Source organism: Chaetodon trifascialis, chromosome 16 (genome assembly GCF_039877785.1).
Source record: "Chaetodon trifascialis isolate fChaTrf1 chromosome 16, fChaTrf1.hap1, whole genome shotgun sequence".
In the NCBI taxonomy this organism is placed as follows: domain Eukaryota; kingdom Metazoa; phylum Chordata; class Actinopteri; order Chaetodontiformes; family Chaetodontidae; genus Chaetodon; species Chaetodon trifascialis.
The window spans coordinates 17,167,284-17,182,355 of record NC_092071.1 but is presented as its reverse complement, the minus strand read 5'-3'; the positions used below and the strand labels follow the sequence as shown (position 1 = coordinate 17,182,355).

At 43.7% G+C, this 15,072-nt stretch overlaps 1 protein-coding gene across 4 annotated transcripts in view; it reads left to right on the top strand.

The window, feature by feature from the left end:
* The window catches only part of acaca (acetyl-CoA carboxylase alpha), a 30,041-nt gene extending 18,517 nt beyond the window's left edge, over positions 1 to 11,524 (top strand). For all 4 annotated transcript variants that reach the window (XM_070982367.1, XM_070982368.1, XM_070982366.1 and 1 more), the window contains 17 exons: positions 1,475 to 1,630; positions 1,737 to 1,883; positions 2,286 to 2,555; positions 2,671 to 2,768; positions 2,943 to 3,063; positions 3,200 to 3,310; positions 5,483 to 5,626; positions 5,755 to 5,875; positions 6,610 to 6,706; positions 6,831 to 6,927; positions 7,015 to 7,150; positions 7,228 to 7,405; positions 7,490 to 7,602; positions 8,234 to 8,388; positions 9,247 to 9,417; positions 10,346 to 10,482; positions 10,631 to 11,524. In XM_070982367.1, coding sequence (XP_070838468.1) covers positions 1,475 to 1,630; positions 1,737 to 1,883; positions 2,286 to 2,555; positions 2,671 to 2,768; positions 2,943 to 3,063; positions 3,200 to 3,310; positions 5,483 to 5,626; positions 5,755 to 5,875; positions 6,610 to 6,706; positions 6,831 to 6,927; positions 7,015 to 7,150; positions 7,228 to 7,405; positions 7,490 to 7,602; positions 8,234 to 8,388; positions 9,247 to 9,417; positions 10,346 to 10,482; positions 10,631 to 10,757 — 2,379 coding nt within the window. In that variant the 3' untranslated portion in view covers positions 10,758 to 11,524. The remainder of the gene's footprint in view (positions 1 to 1,474; positions 1,631 to 1,736; positions 1,884 to 2,285; positions 2,556 to 2,670; positions 2,769 to 2,942; positions 3,064 to 3,199; positions 3,311 to 5,482; positions 5,627 to 5,754; positions 5,876 to 6,609; positions 6,707 to 6,830; positions 6,928 to 7,014; positions 7,151 to 7,227; positions 7,406 to 7,489; positions 7,603 to 8,233; positions 8,389 to 9,246; positions 9,418 to 10,345; positions 10,483 to 10,630) is intronic.
* The last annotated feature ends 3,548 nt before the right edge of the window (positions 11,525 to 15,072 follow it).

The following is a 15,072-nucleotide window of genomic DNA, read 5'->3' as shown; positions in this document are numbered from 1 at the left end:
GCTGTTGAGTACCTGTAATGGGCCTTAGTAAAATCTTCATGTAGATATGAAGAAAAAATGCCCACCGTATTTTTTCATGTTGATTTCCTATCTTTCTTTCTTTCTTTCTTTGCTTTATTAGTTCCGTAAAATTGAATGTGAGAGGCTTTGATCATAAAAAAATGTTCAGAAAACAGTCATAATTGAGCACAATTTAGTCTATATGGTTAAATATGTTTGAAAAAACATTGCATAATAGAGCCATTTCAAACCGTTTATCACATTATTCAGTAACCAAATCAGGGTTTCAGTGCCACGTGTCCTGGAAAATTTCAGTCATTTGGTAAAATATTGCCTGTGTTTATGGACCCTATTTTCCCATGTTTTTGTGTCAAAATTGCTAATGGGGACACCAATTTTCAAATTGGTCCAGTTGCAGATGGCAGCCAAAGCAGGTTGCAATGTAATACTGTCCACTGAAAATGCTCATTTTTGCCACTGACAGGCTCAGATTGTCATTATAAGTGTCTGACAACATCACGGATCCCTAAGGATCCCTTTTTGTTAAAGAGGTTTTGGAACATTTTTGTTTAAGAACACCTTGGCCAGCTGCTATATCACGCTCACCAAAGTCACCAGACTCCATTTCTAGAAACAGTAATTTTATCATCTCAAAGCACACCTCATACAAACCAGACAGAGACAAAATAAAACTCACCAAAACCTTCTTGGTTCATCTTTCCACTATTTCTACATTCACCCCCAACCCCAGCTCGGTCGAAATAAAGCCTTAATTAACTGACTCAAGGGCGCGACATCAGAGAATCAGGCGTGTAGATTCAGGAATTAATTTCACCGGGCATTATGATCGGAGAGATTTACATGTCGGACTTCAACAGATTTTCTACAGTAATACCAGATAGTGGAAACTGTGTGATGCATTAGGAGCACATTATCCTGTAATTTGTTTGTGTTCGTTATTAAAATAATAGTAATAACCAGCTGGCATTTCTGGTACTGACTAGCGAGGGTAGCAATGTCTAATCGACTAGTCAAGCATTCCTAGTTTTGAATTTGGTTCCTGCACTCACTTTCAAATCATTGAACTTGAGCCACAGTCTAGTTGCAAGATAATGTGTGTGTCATGTGGAGTGGAATGCTTTTGGGAGACATGCTGTTGAGCTTTTTTAGGGCCTGATTTAACAAAACATCTCTGAGTGGAGGGCCTGTATAAAAGGTACCTGCACTCAGAACAGGTTACGAGTGAATGCTCCTGTCTGCGTAATGCTCCTATGATGATAATGCATTATGCCCTGAATGTATGATAACCCCAGTGTCCTGTTGTTACCACCTCCTGTGTAAATTGTTAGCAGTTGGGCTGACAGATTCGCATCATCCTAGTCATTATCATTCCCAAAACTCATGATATTTTGGCAAGGTTGTTGAAGAGATCAGTATATCTTTAAAGTGACTCTCTCTTGCCCTCTTTATTCAGATCATGTTCCAAGCATATGGGGACAAGCAGGGGCCGCTGCATGGCATGCTCATCAACACCCCTTATGTCACCAAGGACCTGCTGCAGTCCAAGCGCTTCCAGGCGCAGTCTCTGGGCACCACCTATGTCTATGATTTTCCAGAAATGTTTCGACAGGTACAGTACAAAAACCGCAAACTCACATCTTGACTTAGAAAGTACTGATTGGCCAAATCATGTTGGTGGAATAACTTCATTTCGACCGTTTCATTTCTTTTCCCAGGCTCTGAAAAAGCTGTGGCACTCCACCCAGACCTATGCTCACTTACCCAAATGCCCTCTCCCCTCTGAGCTGCTCACTTTCACAGAGCTGGTTCTTGACGCCCAAGGTCAGCTTGTGCAGATGAACCGTCTGCCAGGGGGCAACGAGGTCAGTTTTTTTTATTATTTTTTTTTATTCACCTTCTTTTTCAAAACGTGCAATTTCTCTTTTACTCTCTAGGTGTCTCTGTCTTTCTTTGACTGGGTTCTTGGGATCTTGTTAATACTTTACTGTTGTATGCCAATGCTTAATGCATCATTGAAAGTGCAATGAGAAATAATAGCTGGGTCTGTTTAAACCAAGGATAAAGTGCTGCAGTCTGAATCAGCCATAGAGCATAATGGAACATCACAGGCTGGATCTGATTCCCCGTGACACTATTTAAGCAAATACATACACCCTCAAAATCAGAAAAACATTAAAATAGAGTCTGTACATTTATATTTAAAGCACATTATTTATAGACATTCAGTATTTATTTTGTCAAAATGTCTCTCTTGTCTTATCCAGATCGGTATGGTGGCCTGGCGGATGACGCTGCGTACGCCAGAATATCCTTTGGGACGCGAGATCATTGTCATAAGTAATGACATCACGCACAAGATAGGCTCATTCGGGCCCCAGGAGGACGTGTTGTTCCTGCGAGCCTCCGAAATGGCACGAGAGAGCGGCATCCCTCGAATCTACATTGCAGCCAACAGTGGCGCCCGCATTGGGCTGGCAGAGGAAATAAGACACATGTTCCACGTGGCCTGGCAAGATCCAGCTGATCCTTATAAGGTCAGCCAGTCACATAACATTGTCTTTGTGGCTTTTATATTTTGACGCCTGTCAGAAGACGCTTGTTTTCTGCATCTGTGTCTCTCTAAGTAGTCGTTGCTGTGTCCCCCTGCAGGGTTTCAAGTATCTCTACCTCACACCTCAGGATTACAAGAAAGTTTCAGCTCTGAACTCTGTGCATTGCGAACATGTGGAGGATGAGGGAGAGTCCAGGTACGTCTTTTCATTACATATGAATACATGGGAGGCGGGATGAATCTGCAGGGTGCTGTAGTGTCAGTCAAGTGTGCCCATGAAATTACAACAAGGCAGCAGGGGTGACAGTGGAAGGGGAAGCTAGTGGAGAGTCACGCCTGGCTTTGAGTGAATGCATGTGTTGTCATTCAGGTACAAGATCACTGACATCATAGGAAAAGATGAAGGGCTGGGTGTGGAGAATCTGAAAGGGTCTGGAATGATTGCTGGAGAATCCTCTCTGGCTTATGAGGAGATCATAACCATGAACCTGGTAAGACTGAAGTGGTCACACACGCGTACGCGTAGCCTCCTCCTTATGCGATCGTTCTAGAACAAAGAACGAGAGTCAATGCATCTGCTTACATAACACGTATCTGAAGGCTTAACACGATTCTCTCGTCCTGCAGGTCACATGCAGAGCCATAGGGATTGGAGCCTATCTGGTGAGGCTTGGACAGAGAACCATTCAAGTGGACAACTCTCACATTATCCTTACTGGAGCTGGAGCGTTGAACAAGGTAAAATTATCCACGGCATACTGCATATTTTAGTACAACACAAAGATTTTTTTTTTCCGACTGAAAACATGATGCTGTTGTGTGATTCTGTGCACTGCGCTCCTCCTGCAACACCGAATGAGTTATCTCTAAATTCACACAATTGATGCACCTGCATTTTAATGAGGGATTCACCAGAAATGCTCTTATGAGGAGAAAAGCAAACAGATCTGTAATGGAGCTGTGTGTGTGTGTGTGTGTGTGTGTGTGTGTGTTTGTCTAAAACTTTCCTTTTTTTTCTAATAAATACATTAACAGAATCTGCAGATTCTGGAATATAAAACAACAGGGTAGGATTGTGTGTGTTTATACATCAAAAGAAAAGAAATTAGAAAAGCGTTTTACAATTTCGGTGTTGTTCCAACTCAGCGATCAGGCCTCCCTCCGCCTCGTTCTGTTCTACTAGGATTCCCTCTCCGATCCCAGCCACAAGGCCTGCCTGCCACTCACGGCGGAATAATTGAAAACGAACCATGAAGTTGTATTTGCATAGAAATGGAGTGACATGCCAGAGGCTGCAGTGCAGGACACCCATATCATTTGTTTTTAATCAAAATGAAAAGTTTTGCTGAGGCAGATTGTTTTCTGCATGCAGTTGATTGGTGTGTGGATGCGTGCGTGTGCGTGTGTGTCTGTATGCTTCACTGCTTCCTCTTGTCTTGCTTTCCATTCTCTGTCCTTGTCAGTACATTAAGATGACTCCATTTCATATTAGATGACAGATCGCAACTTGACAGATCATGCAAATGGGGCAATGATGACATACCTATTTGCTGGGCGCTCAATTGTTTTTCAATGGCCCCGGTGTTTAGCAGCATCTGCGGGAGTGATGTTTACTGACATGTGTCGACAGTGTGCAGGCAATAGTATTGCTGTATATTCTTGGTTTACAATCGATTGTGTTTATTTTGAAAAAAACACTGATTTCACTCGCGACCCGGGTGAGAAATCAGGTTATTTTTAGCTCGTTTATCATGCCGCTTCCTGGCTATTAACTGAAACTTAATGGAGAGCAGGAGGCTGCCACCCAGAGATCATCATTTCATTAGCTGCTGGAAAGCTCTCATATTTTCATGGGGAGTGGATAGTAACTACTAGCATAAATACCCCAATGAGCTGTTACATCCAGTTTGCCCCTCATTTTCTTCCTCCCAGCCATCTCCCTCTGTTCCTCCTCCTATATCCCCTCCTCTTCTCTCTGCTGTGGAATCTTAATGAAGCCGGCGATGGCCAGAGGCACAGGGGTTTTGTGTATGTCAAGGTGACTGCAATGTTTCTTGGGGCCGCAGGCTTTCCTGACAGCTTTAGGAGAGTGCCCTAGATTTGTAGCCAGATACATAACCATTAATGGTAATAAAGAAAGTAAATGATGGCTGAAAAGGTGAGGGCTGAGGGTAGGGATTGCGCTCCTCTCTGATTTTTATGGAACCATGTCAGGGCCCTGCCACCTGTTCTAGGCAGCTTATGAAAATAGGGTGGGCTGGGAGGGAGATTTTATGGCTTCAGGTTGGTATAGAGGCAGTTTTGAAGTTGAAGTAGTTTGGTGGTTTCCATCTCACCCTCATACAACAGCCTCTGTCACAACTGGTAGATAGAGGATTTAGAAAGGGATGCAAGACAGGTGAATGAATGAAATGTTTTGGATGAGAAAGGGCATGTGTTAATTCACAGTCTGTCAGGTGCTGCCACCCACCTGTGACCGCTGTGGCAGAGACCCTTCTGGCTGCTGATCACCTGTATTGACGAGGCAGTGGGCCCATGTAATTCGGGGTCCCTGCCGCTACCTGGCATGTCTGTGTGTGTGATCTCTTTGATCCTCACTCCCCCCGACCAGAAGCCCGATGACGAGAGCTCCTGGTGTCGGCCAGAGTCGCACAACATGAACAGTGGATTAACTCTGTTGTCTCCAGAGAGAGGAGGCTTTTAAAGGCTGAATCAACACTGAATTAAATTGGGCTGAGAACTTCTGCTCCAGCTTCCAAGCAGATTTTAAAGCTACCTGTGTTGCTCCCTCACAACCCTTGTTTACTTCCATGGTGCATGCATGAAAATCAGACATCATAGGATTCAGCAGAGAAAAGTATTATCCTTTACCCCCTCGATGTGAAATCCACACCTTTTTCTCTACTACAGGTGCTGGGCAGAGAAGTGTACACATCGAACAACCAACTTGGAGGAATCCAAATCATGCACAACAATGGTGTAACCCACTGTGCTGTCTGTGATGACTTCGAGGGAGTTTTCACACTTCTGCAGTGGCTGTCTTACATGCCGTTGGTAAGGTTTTACTGTTGTTTGAATAGGATGCTGCATCCTTATATCAATGTGATAAACAAACTTGCCCGGATTTTTTAGTGCTATGTGTTTTTTTAGTCATTGTAAAATAAGACATTTCCTTTCTTCAGAATAAATCTAGTCCAGTGCCCATCCTCAGTGCCAAGGATCCCATTGATCGGCTAGTGGAGTTTGTGCCTACAAAGGCTCCTTACGACCCTCGCTGGATGTTAGCAGGGCGTCCCAGCCAGAGTGAGTGTCGAGTCTGGGTTATTATTATGAATGAGTGGCTACATCAAATGCTGAGTTGTGCTGGAAGCTAATAAGCTAAGTATTGCCTTAAACAGCATCCGAGTGTAACTATGAAGATAATTATACTTTTCCACTTTTGCTCATTTCATCTACTACTTCATCCAAAGTGCTTTATCAGCAGTTCTAAATTCACATTTTTTTGTGAGTTATTTGAAGTAAATAGTAAGATTTATTATCTCAGCCTGATGGGATCGTTGGAATAATTTATTACTGGACAGAGACTATTAAGAAACTAAGAAACACACAGTGAAATCTGAATGATTCCAGTGTGTTTTACACTGCAAGTCAGGACTGAGCAGGTTCCACATCACTGTAATTACAAGTCGGGACAGCAAAGAGACCGGGGGACCGTGTTGGAGCCAGTCAACGTCTCTGGTAGTGATGAGTGGCGAGGCTTAATTGAATGGTAACGTCATAGGCTGGGCATGTTTGTCAGGTTATGCAGGCAGAAAAAGAGCTGAGTAAGTCTCTTTATACAGTCATCCATCATGGTTGCTGCCAAGATTACAGTTTCTGAGGGGAAAAATACAGAACCTCGGACTGCATGAGAAATAAAGTTGGGGTTTTAACAACGATGTGGAAAGAAAGCTAATCCAGTTGCATTTTCATTTTGCAATCATTGACCTCACTTTCTTTCCCATTTCACTCTCTTCCACCCTCCTTTGTATGCACAGCTCCAAAGGGCTCCTGGCAGAGTGGTTTCTTTGACCATGGCTCCTTCATGGAGATCATGCAGCCCTGGGCTCAGAGTGTGGTGGTAGGCAGAGCCAGGTCAGTATCCCAACAGAGCACTGAACCCAGACGACACGCTGCCAATGCGTTTAGAGTTTGTTTGCATCGTAAATGTAGTCAAGCTATTCTATAGATGTCAGCACTAAATGGCTTCTCTCCACAGACTTGGGGGGATACCTACAGGGGTGGTTGCTGTGGAAACCAGGTCAGTGGAGCTGTCAATCCCAGCCGATCCAGCCAATTTGGACTCGGAAGCTAAAGTAAGTGGTCAATACATATACTCCAGCGTTCAAGTATTTGGACAGACGAGCAGGCTCTGATGCAGATTTTCTGATCTGTGCGTTTAGATCATCCAGCAGGCAGGACAGGTGTGGTTCCCAGATTCTGCTTTCAAAACAGCTCAGGCCATTAAGGACCTGAACAGAGAGGGCCTGCCTCTCATAGTGTTTTCCAACTGGAGGGGCTTTTCTGGAGGAATGAAAGGTACTTCTGCTTCATTGCTACTCAGTCAGTCTGGATTTGAGCCCATTCGGTATCTCATACTGATATTCTTTTCTTAGATATGTACGACCAGGTGTTGAAGTTCGGGGCCTACATTGTGGACGGGCTGAGGGAGTACAGGCAGCCGGTGCTAGTTTATATCCCGCCACAGGCTGAGCTGAGGGGAGGATCCTGGGTGGTGATAGATCCCACCATCAACCCTCGTCACATGGAGATGTATGCTGACAAGGACAGCCGGTGAGTTGGGCAGAAAAAGGGCAGATTGAGTGTCATCTTTATGGAAAAATCACCTTTGTTCACTTTCATCATTCTTGTCTCCAGAGGTGGAGTGTTGGAGCCAGAGGGAACAGTGGAGATCAAGTTTAGGAGGAAGGACCTGGTGAAGACCATGAGAAGAGTCGATCCAGTCTACATGGGCTTGGCTGAAAGATTGGGTGAGTCCTCCGCTTTGATTCTGATTATAGCTCTTTACAGGTGTCTTCGACCCCTCAGACTTGTCCTCATTTTAGTGAGGAGCAAAAGATCAGCTGGGAGCATGTGTGCTCTCACTGCGGTTCTTTGTTTGATGTTGATTGTATCATCTTCACTGCTCCCCCTTGGGAGACATGTCAATCACAGGCTGCTCAGATCAATCACTGGCTCTCCTGTCTCTCCTGCACAGCCTATTGATTTTCCTCCAGGCTCAGAGCAACTGTGGCCCGATGCTCTGTGCGCTCGGCGCTTTGGGCGGACTGGGTGGAGTGGAGGGGGTACTGGGGAGGGTTTGAGAGTTTACAGATTGGAATTGACAGAAATCAGTCTTTGGTGACAGTGACCAGGGGTTTGGGGGAGCTCTGAAACAAAATGCTGTTAGCAGGAGTTAATTCCCAGCTGCATGCTCATGTAGAACCTGATTTGATGGCTGTGGCACTATAAGGGAAGGTCAGCTATAGGACTATGTGAGGATAGAATTTTAAGTTTAACACCTAAACTCTGTGTACACTGTATTTCCTGCTTGTAAACCAGTCAGTTTTTGGCGTATGATTTGACAGCGTGTTTTACAGTATTGTTCTGAAACTCCTACAGGAACGCCAGAGCTGAGTCCCCCTGACCGTAAAGAGCTGGAAACCAAGCTGAAGGAGCGCGAGGAGTTCCTCCTGCCCATCTACCACCAAGTAGCTGTGCAGTTTGCAGACCTCCACGACACCCCAGGTCGCATGCAGGAGAAGGGCGTAATAACAGTGAGCATTTTTTAGTGCTGTCTTGTGTGCACGCGTTGCCGCAGTGTGAGTGTGCGGTGTGTGAAAAAGCCGAAAAGCCCACAGGGCAGTGTCGGCTAGCTGCTGCTGCACCTGCCTGGTGAATAATGTTTGGTCTCACCAGGCTGCGAGATTCGTCCTCATAATTATCTTCTGATGACCCTGGTCAATCACCTTAGAAACCGCGGAGCAGCCTTGGGCAGGCCCCATCTCATCCTGTGCCTTCCCAGGCCCATCTTTCACACACGAGCGTACACACACTCGCTTTGCTCACATGACCAGAAGGCTCTGTGGCAGATGGATGGCAAGCAGGGTATTTTGTACACGCAGTGGCACATACTAATTGCATTGGTCGGCATGTTCAGCTGAAGTACATCAGCAAAGAAGTGTGTGATAGAAGGTCCTAAAATGACATCCTCACATCCAAGACATTGATCTACTTCCCATAGACTCTAGATTCCCATCTGATTTTTTCATTACACTGAATTAGCTTTTTCAAATTGAGTATAATATTTGATAAATGACAATGAATCCACACACATACAGTGTGTTTCCAGGGATTATGTAACCGTTGTTCTTGAAAATAAACAGCAATTTCTCAAATGAAGTCAAATGTACATCACTGACCTTTCTACCAGCTAATCTGATTTCTTAATGAGTTCTGCCTCAGTGACATCACACACACGGGTTGAGACCAGCAGATTATTCCGACTCCCCTTTAAATTCACAAAGAATGAAAAGCACTTCCTTATGTTGACATTTAATAGTATGTAAATCTTCTAAGCTTCTGTTAACGGCAGCTGCATTCACATTATTTCTTCTGTCTTTTGCCTATGTCAGGATATCCTTGAATGGCAAACATCCCGCCAGTTCTTTTACTGGCGTCTGCGGCGTCTGCTGCTGGAGGAGACGGTGAAGAGGAAGATCCAAGCAGCCAACAGCGAGCTGACAGACGGCCAGGTCCAGGCAATGCTGCGCCGCTGGTTCGTGGAGGCCGAGGGGGCCGTCAAGGTAAAACTCCCACCTCATGCTCATTTATTTTTAGCTTTCAGTATCTACTTGTATCCAAAGTATTGTGATAAATGATTGAGAAAGTCTTTGACAGATCATCGCGGTATTAAATTGTCTAAAAACAGAGTCTGAGATTGACTTCTTTTCGGCGTAGATGCCCAAATAAACGCAACAACATAGCCCCTGGGAATGATTACACAGGTTGTGCCTTTTTATCCTGAATTCCTCTTCCTTCTCCCCAAGGTGCACTAGATAAAGAAGCAGCAAGCGTTCCTATTAAATCATCATGATTTAATACAGATGGACTGATAACTGGCAGTTAATGAAAATAAACATCCCTCAGAGATGCATAAATGCCGCTCCTTCCAGCCCAGTCTCGGGCTCAGAGGACCAGCCGCTGGGGTGACACGAGCCAGCCCAGCGCTGGAGATCTCCTAAGAAGTGGCCTTCTTGTTAGCTAATATATTATCCCAATCAGGACTGGCTGTCTTAAGCCACAATTAATCACAGCCCTGGCACGTGCAGATAGGAGAGCAACACGCTGTTTCTTAATTAAAAGCAAACAGATTAAAAATGATTAATAAGGGCATTAAATGTTCTTGTGGACCTCAAGCAGGACTGTTCATAAAAAAGGCAAGAGCCCATTAAACCCCTCAGCCCCCAAATCTTTGCTAAACCCTCCAGCCGGGCTTTGTTTGGCATCAGAGATGCCAGCACTCATGAATACTAATTTTCTGATCAGGTCCAGTCACAAGGCGTCAGGCCCCCACCTCTTGACAGTCCAGACCATCTCTTTTGCTGTTGTTGATATTTATTTGTTGATTCATAATATTTCACATGTTCGGGACTTTTTTTTAAAAATCTCAGTTACATTCGTTCACACTCATGCTCACGGTGCGTCTTCTCACCCCCTCCCGTCATCATGCAGGCCTATCTGTGGGATAACAATGAAGAAGTGGTGGGGTGGCTGGAGAGGCAACTAACTGAAGAGGAGGGCGCGAGGTCCGTCATCGACGAGAACATCAAGTACATCCGCCGAGATCACATCCTCAAGCAGATACGCAGGTGATAATCCTAAACAGTGCGGCTCAGTGTGGTGCAGAGTTAGAGAATATAGCGCAACAGATATCCCCCCCCCCCACACACACACATCAACACATGTGAAATCCAACACGTGGTGATGTTTTCTTTTGTTTTCCCCTTTTATTCCCAGCCTTGTCCAGGCCAATCCGGAGGTTGCCATGGATTCTATTGTGCACATGACCCAGCACATCTCACCCACGCAGAGAACCGAGGTGGTGCGTATCCTGTCCACTATGGAGACATCAGCCTCCTCCTAGTGGGGGACTGGCCTCTCCTCCCTGCCTGGCTGAAACACAGCTCAGGCCGCAGCCACAGCCAACGGAGGCCTGGCCGAGCCACACCTGCTCCTGGATGAGACCTGGGCTGGACGCTGAGGCTGGAGGAGCCAACACGAGGGCCCTTGGCAGCTGCCAGGTTACTGATGAATCGTTGGCTATGATTCTCAGAGTTCCGACGACTGACATCACTTGTAACATTTTGTAAATTGTCTTACGCTCGTGTTTCGATAAATCCATGTGTTTGGTATTCAAGTGCAATTGAAAATGTCTTGAAAATATCTGGTGACTAATATATAATATGTTTGGAGTTTACACATTTGGCCCAAGTGGATGTTTATGCTTCCACGATAATCAGCGGCCTCCATTCAAACTGGAGTGTGCACAACATTCAATTTCTAATGCTGGTGTCATATGAAAACGCACCTTGGTTTGTGACATATGCTTGTTGAGATTTGCAAGCGTTTTGATGACCAACACGACAATGACAACACATTGCTGGGGGCATCAGCAAGAAAGGGGGTTTTAAACTCCTAAGTAGGGAGCACTTAGTTACAGAACAAAGACGGGGAACACTGTAACATATTTGGACAAGAGAACGCAGCAGGGAGCAGGGACAAGGTCCCATTTAGACCCCGACGGTCTCACAGTTACCCTGTGGTGACCAATGGGCAGCTCGCCTCACAAACAAAACCACAGCTGTCCCTTCTGTTCTCACTCACACACACACACACACACACACACACACACACACACACACACACACACACACACACACACACACACACACACACACACACACACACACACACACACACACACACACAGTACACACATGCTGCTTCACATGCACTTTACTGGTTGCTGCTCCCTCACATTGCACCCAGAATCAAACCTGCACAGTTTTAACTGTCGCATCCAGCATACAAACACACACACGGAAACGCACACAGGCGATAATGGTGTTACGCACGAAGTGGATAATAGCGTTTTTTTTTGTTGTTTGTTTTTTTTTTACATCTATTATGTTTGCTCTGAAAACCAATCATTGAATTTTCTTGTTTTTTTTTTAACAAATATTTTTTGAAATTTACAACAATGTGATGGTTAAGTGTCTGTGAGAGAACAAAAGGCCACTGTTCACTGGACTTACATGTTACACATCTAATTTTAACTGTAATCTACATAAACTGTTCTATTTAAAGTTTGTACTGTATGTATATGAAATGTTACTTATTTTTAATAGTAATTTTTTGGAAAACAATGCTTGAATTGCATATTACTTCTTTGCTTGAGTTTGGTACCAATAGACAGGCAAATTGTGGCAAACTGTATCATAAAATGATCTTTTTTTCTTTTTTTTTTTTAAGCATAGAGAACATAATATAAGGAAAACAGCACTGTAATGTTGAATTCAGTCCTTTTCAGGTGTTCTGTCACATGATGTGCAGGAAAAGCAACCTTAGCGATGTGAGATGGCTTCATGGTCCGTGCTGTGCCTTTCATGTGCCTGTATTGACATGTAGTCCAGTTGCTTTATAAGCAACTGGTTGTTTCCGCCAAAAAGGATGGAAAAGAATTTACTGTGATGTTCACTTAACGCGTCTGCAGATTTAATAAAGCTTACCCAAATTAGTTTGAAGTCTGTTTGTTTGAAACGTTTCAAATCTCTTATTTTTGGTGGGCTTTAACCAAACCCAAGTTTCCAAGAATTTGCAGTAATTTAATTTGTGAATTATTTTTGTACATTCATGATCCTCGGGACAGATAACAACACGACTGGAAGCCTCATTAATTTGAGCAGTCAGAACAAAGTCTGTTACTCCGGGGAGACATTTTCTGATTACTCCAAAATGATAGTCTTCCCATTCCTCAATCCACAGATGATTAAAATGGCACTTTCTTCCTGGCTTTTAAACTTCAACAGTATTAAGGAGGATGAAGCAGATCAAACAAATATTGAGGGATCTATCTCATCCTTTTTTTTATTTTGTCCAATTCTTTAATATCATCCCCTTGGCTCCGTCAACTCTTTTACTACTCTACCAACAAATATGTAAGACAAATTGAGTTGCATGCACCCAATACCCACCACAATTATAGGAGGCCCAATAAGAAAATGAGTCATTTGGCGGTATAATTGGAAATGTGCCTTGCTTGGTCTCTGGTCTCCCTGAGGGTTTTGCTCATTTGTGGTGGCATGCTACACTGGCTAATTCTTCTAATCACTGACAAACTGCAGAATCAGGTTCTTTCTCAACCACTGGAGTGGAGGGAGAAGGAGTGTTAAACTTGCAGGAAACGCCTTTATGTTGTCATTTCTTTGTGTACAATGTGGATCCGAATTGTTTATTTATAGTAAAATACATGAATCAACTCTCTTGAAAAGCTGTGTTTGTCTGTTGTTGGTCCAAAAAATGCCTACTTTTAAGGTTACAATCAAGGAACTAAGCTGATATTCACAGAATTTTGACTGTTTTACATTCTGATTGCCAAGCCCTATTGACTGCTGGTTTCAGGCAGGGCTGTGACAAAAATGGAGAATATAGCAAGAAATATTAATGGAAAAAAGGAGAAAATCAGCGCCCGCGATGAGATTGAAATGGAGGCATTAAGCGCAGAGGGGAGACTCAATCATGCATCCGAGGCAACCATAATTCCACATTCACGTGTCTCAATGACTTGACAGCACTTGAGAGACAATGCCTGTGACCCAGTTGCAGGATTCCAATTAGCCGGGTGTATGCAACAGTTGAGATGAAAAGGGAACAGGGTCTTTACAGAGCCCCAGGGCTGTCTGATTACTGCCTGAAAACAAGAGTCTTTTGCCCGTGACAAAGAGTAGACCAACGCAGAGGGAGCGGCAGGCCCCAGCTGTTCCCGTTCTCTCCGGGATGAGGGCTCTGAAGAGCTCATCTCATCTCCGCCTGCCTGCCGTTTTACATTTCAACCATGCTAGAAAATGCATAGCAGGCCAGTCTCACTAAGTCACTTTTCATATGTGTCTTATGAGAAACTGTCAGTAGGATTTTTCCTGACAGTCATGGAAAGAAACAGATTAACTGCGGGTCATAAGCCTGCATCTGTCACCTCAAGGCAGCCTCATATGCAGAATGCCTGTTGTTGTAGCTGTATGAGCATATTTGTGGCCTAATAGTTGCCTCCAAAATATTTTCTACTTCAAAATGTGGCAAAGATTATACAATATTCCAAAGTCCAAAGTTTAAAAAAGAAGTATATATTTACATTTTCCATTATTAAAAGGTGCATTTTTTAAAAATACATTTATATATGTTTATTAAAGTTTTTAAATAAAGCTTGTACAAATGTTAAGTTGACTCAAAGCACTGGGCTACTTTTCTTCTTGCTAAGTTAAATGAAGTCATTTCACAGTGGAAACAACAAGCATCATTTTGTTTGTATTTAAGACAACTTGGAGTTTAGTTTAAAAATGTGCTTCAGTGTATTTCTACTTTTCAAAAGTGCAGTCTAGTGATCTTATGTATGGTTTAGTTTATCATATGTAGTTTTACAAAATACTCAAGCTTGAATTTGCATTTAACTCACTGAACTCATTTTACTGTACTTATTGAAAGTGTCCCGTTTTGGTAAGCAGAAGTACAGAAGGACAAAAAGAAAATAAATGAAATGCTGCAAACCAAAAGCAGTGATGAGAAGACCAGTTCTTTTAATTAATCCCTTTTGTTTCCTTCACCTGGCCCCGACTGGTGAACTAACTCATGGATCACTATGAGCTGGTTCAGTAGTACCGACCATGGCTGGTTCACTTACCCCACCCCAACCCCATATCTACTGCCCAGAGCTGAACGAGCACTCGTTCAGCTCTCGGTATGTGCACAACAAAAGAGTTAACCTGGCTCTTATGCACAACTGTGCATTCATCATACAGAAGGAGGATTTTGGAGTCACTTCTGCTTGTGAATTGGGTCCCCTCGTTCCTCTTTAAGAGCCATTCAAAGAGAACCATACATTCACAAATCTAACATCACTAACCAAAAGTTCTTTTATCATGAATAAAAGAATTGGCAAATAAGACATTTATCCTAATTTAATTGATGTAGGCAATGGAAAATACCTGATGTACATGTGAATCCACATATCCGATGCCTGTGCATTGCTTGCATCTTTGTTCAGACGGTGAAGCAAAAGGGTACAAGTAATAAAAGCAGGTCCTTTACGTTGAATTTAGCATCCAGAACAATGCAGCCATATGGTTTGATCAAACAGTACATGAGTTCCAGTATAGATGGGTTTAAGCTGAACCTCTAACTGGAAG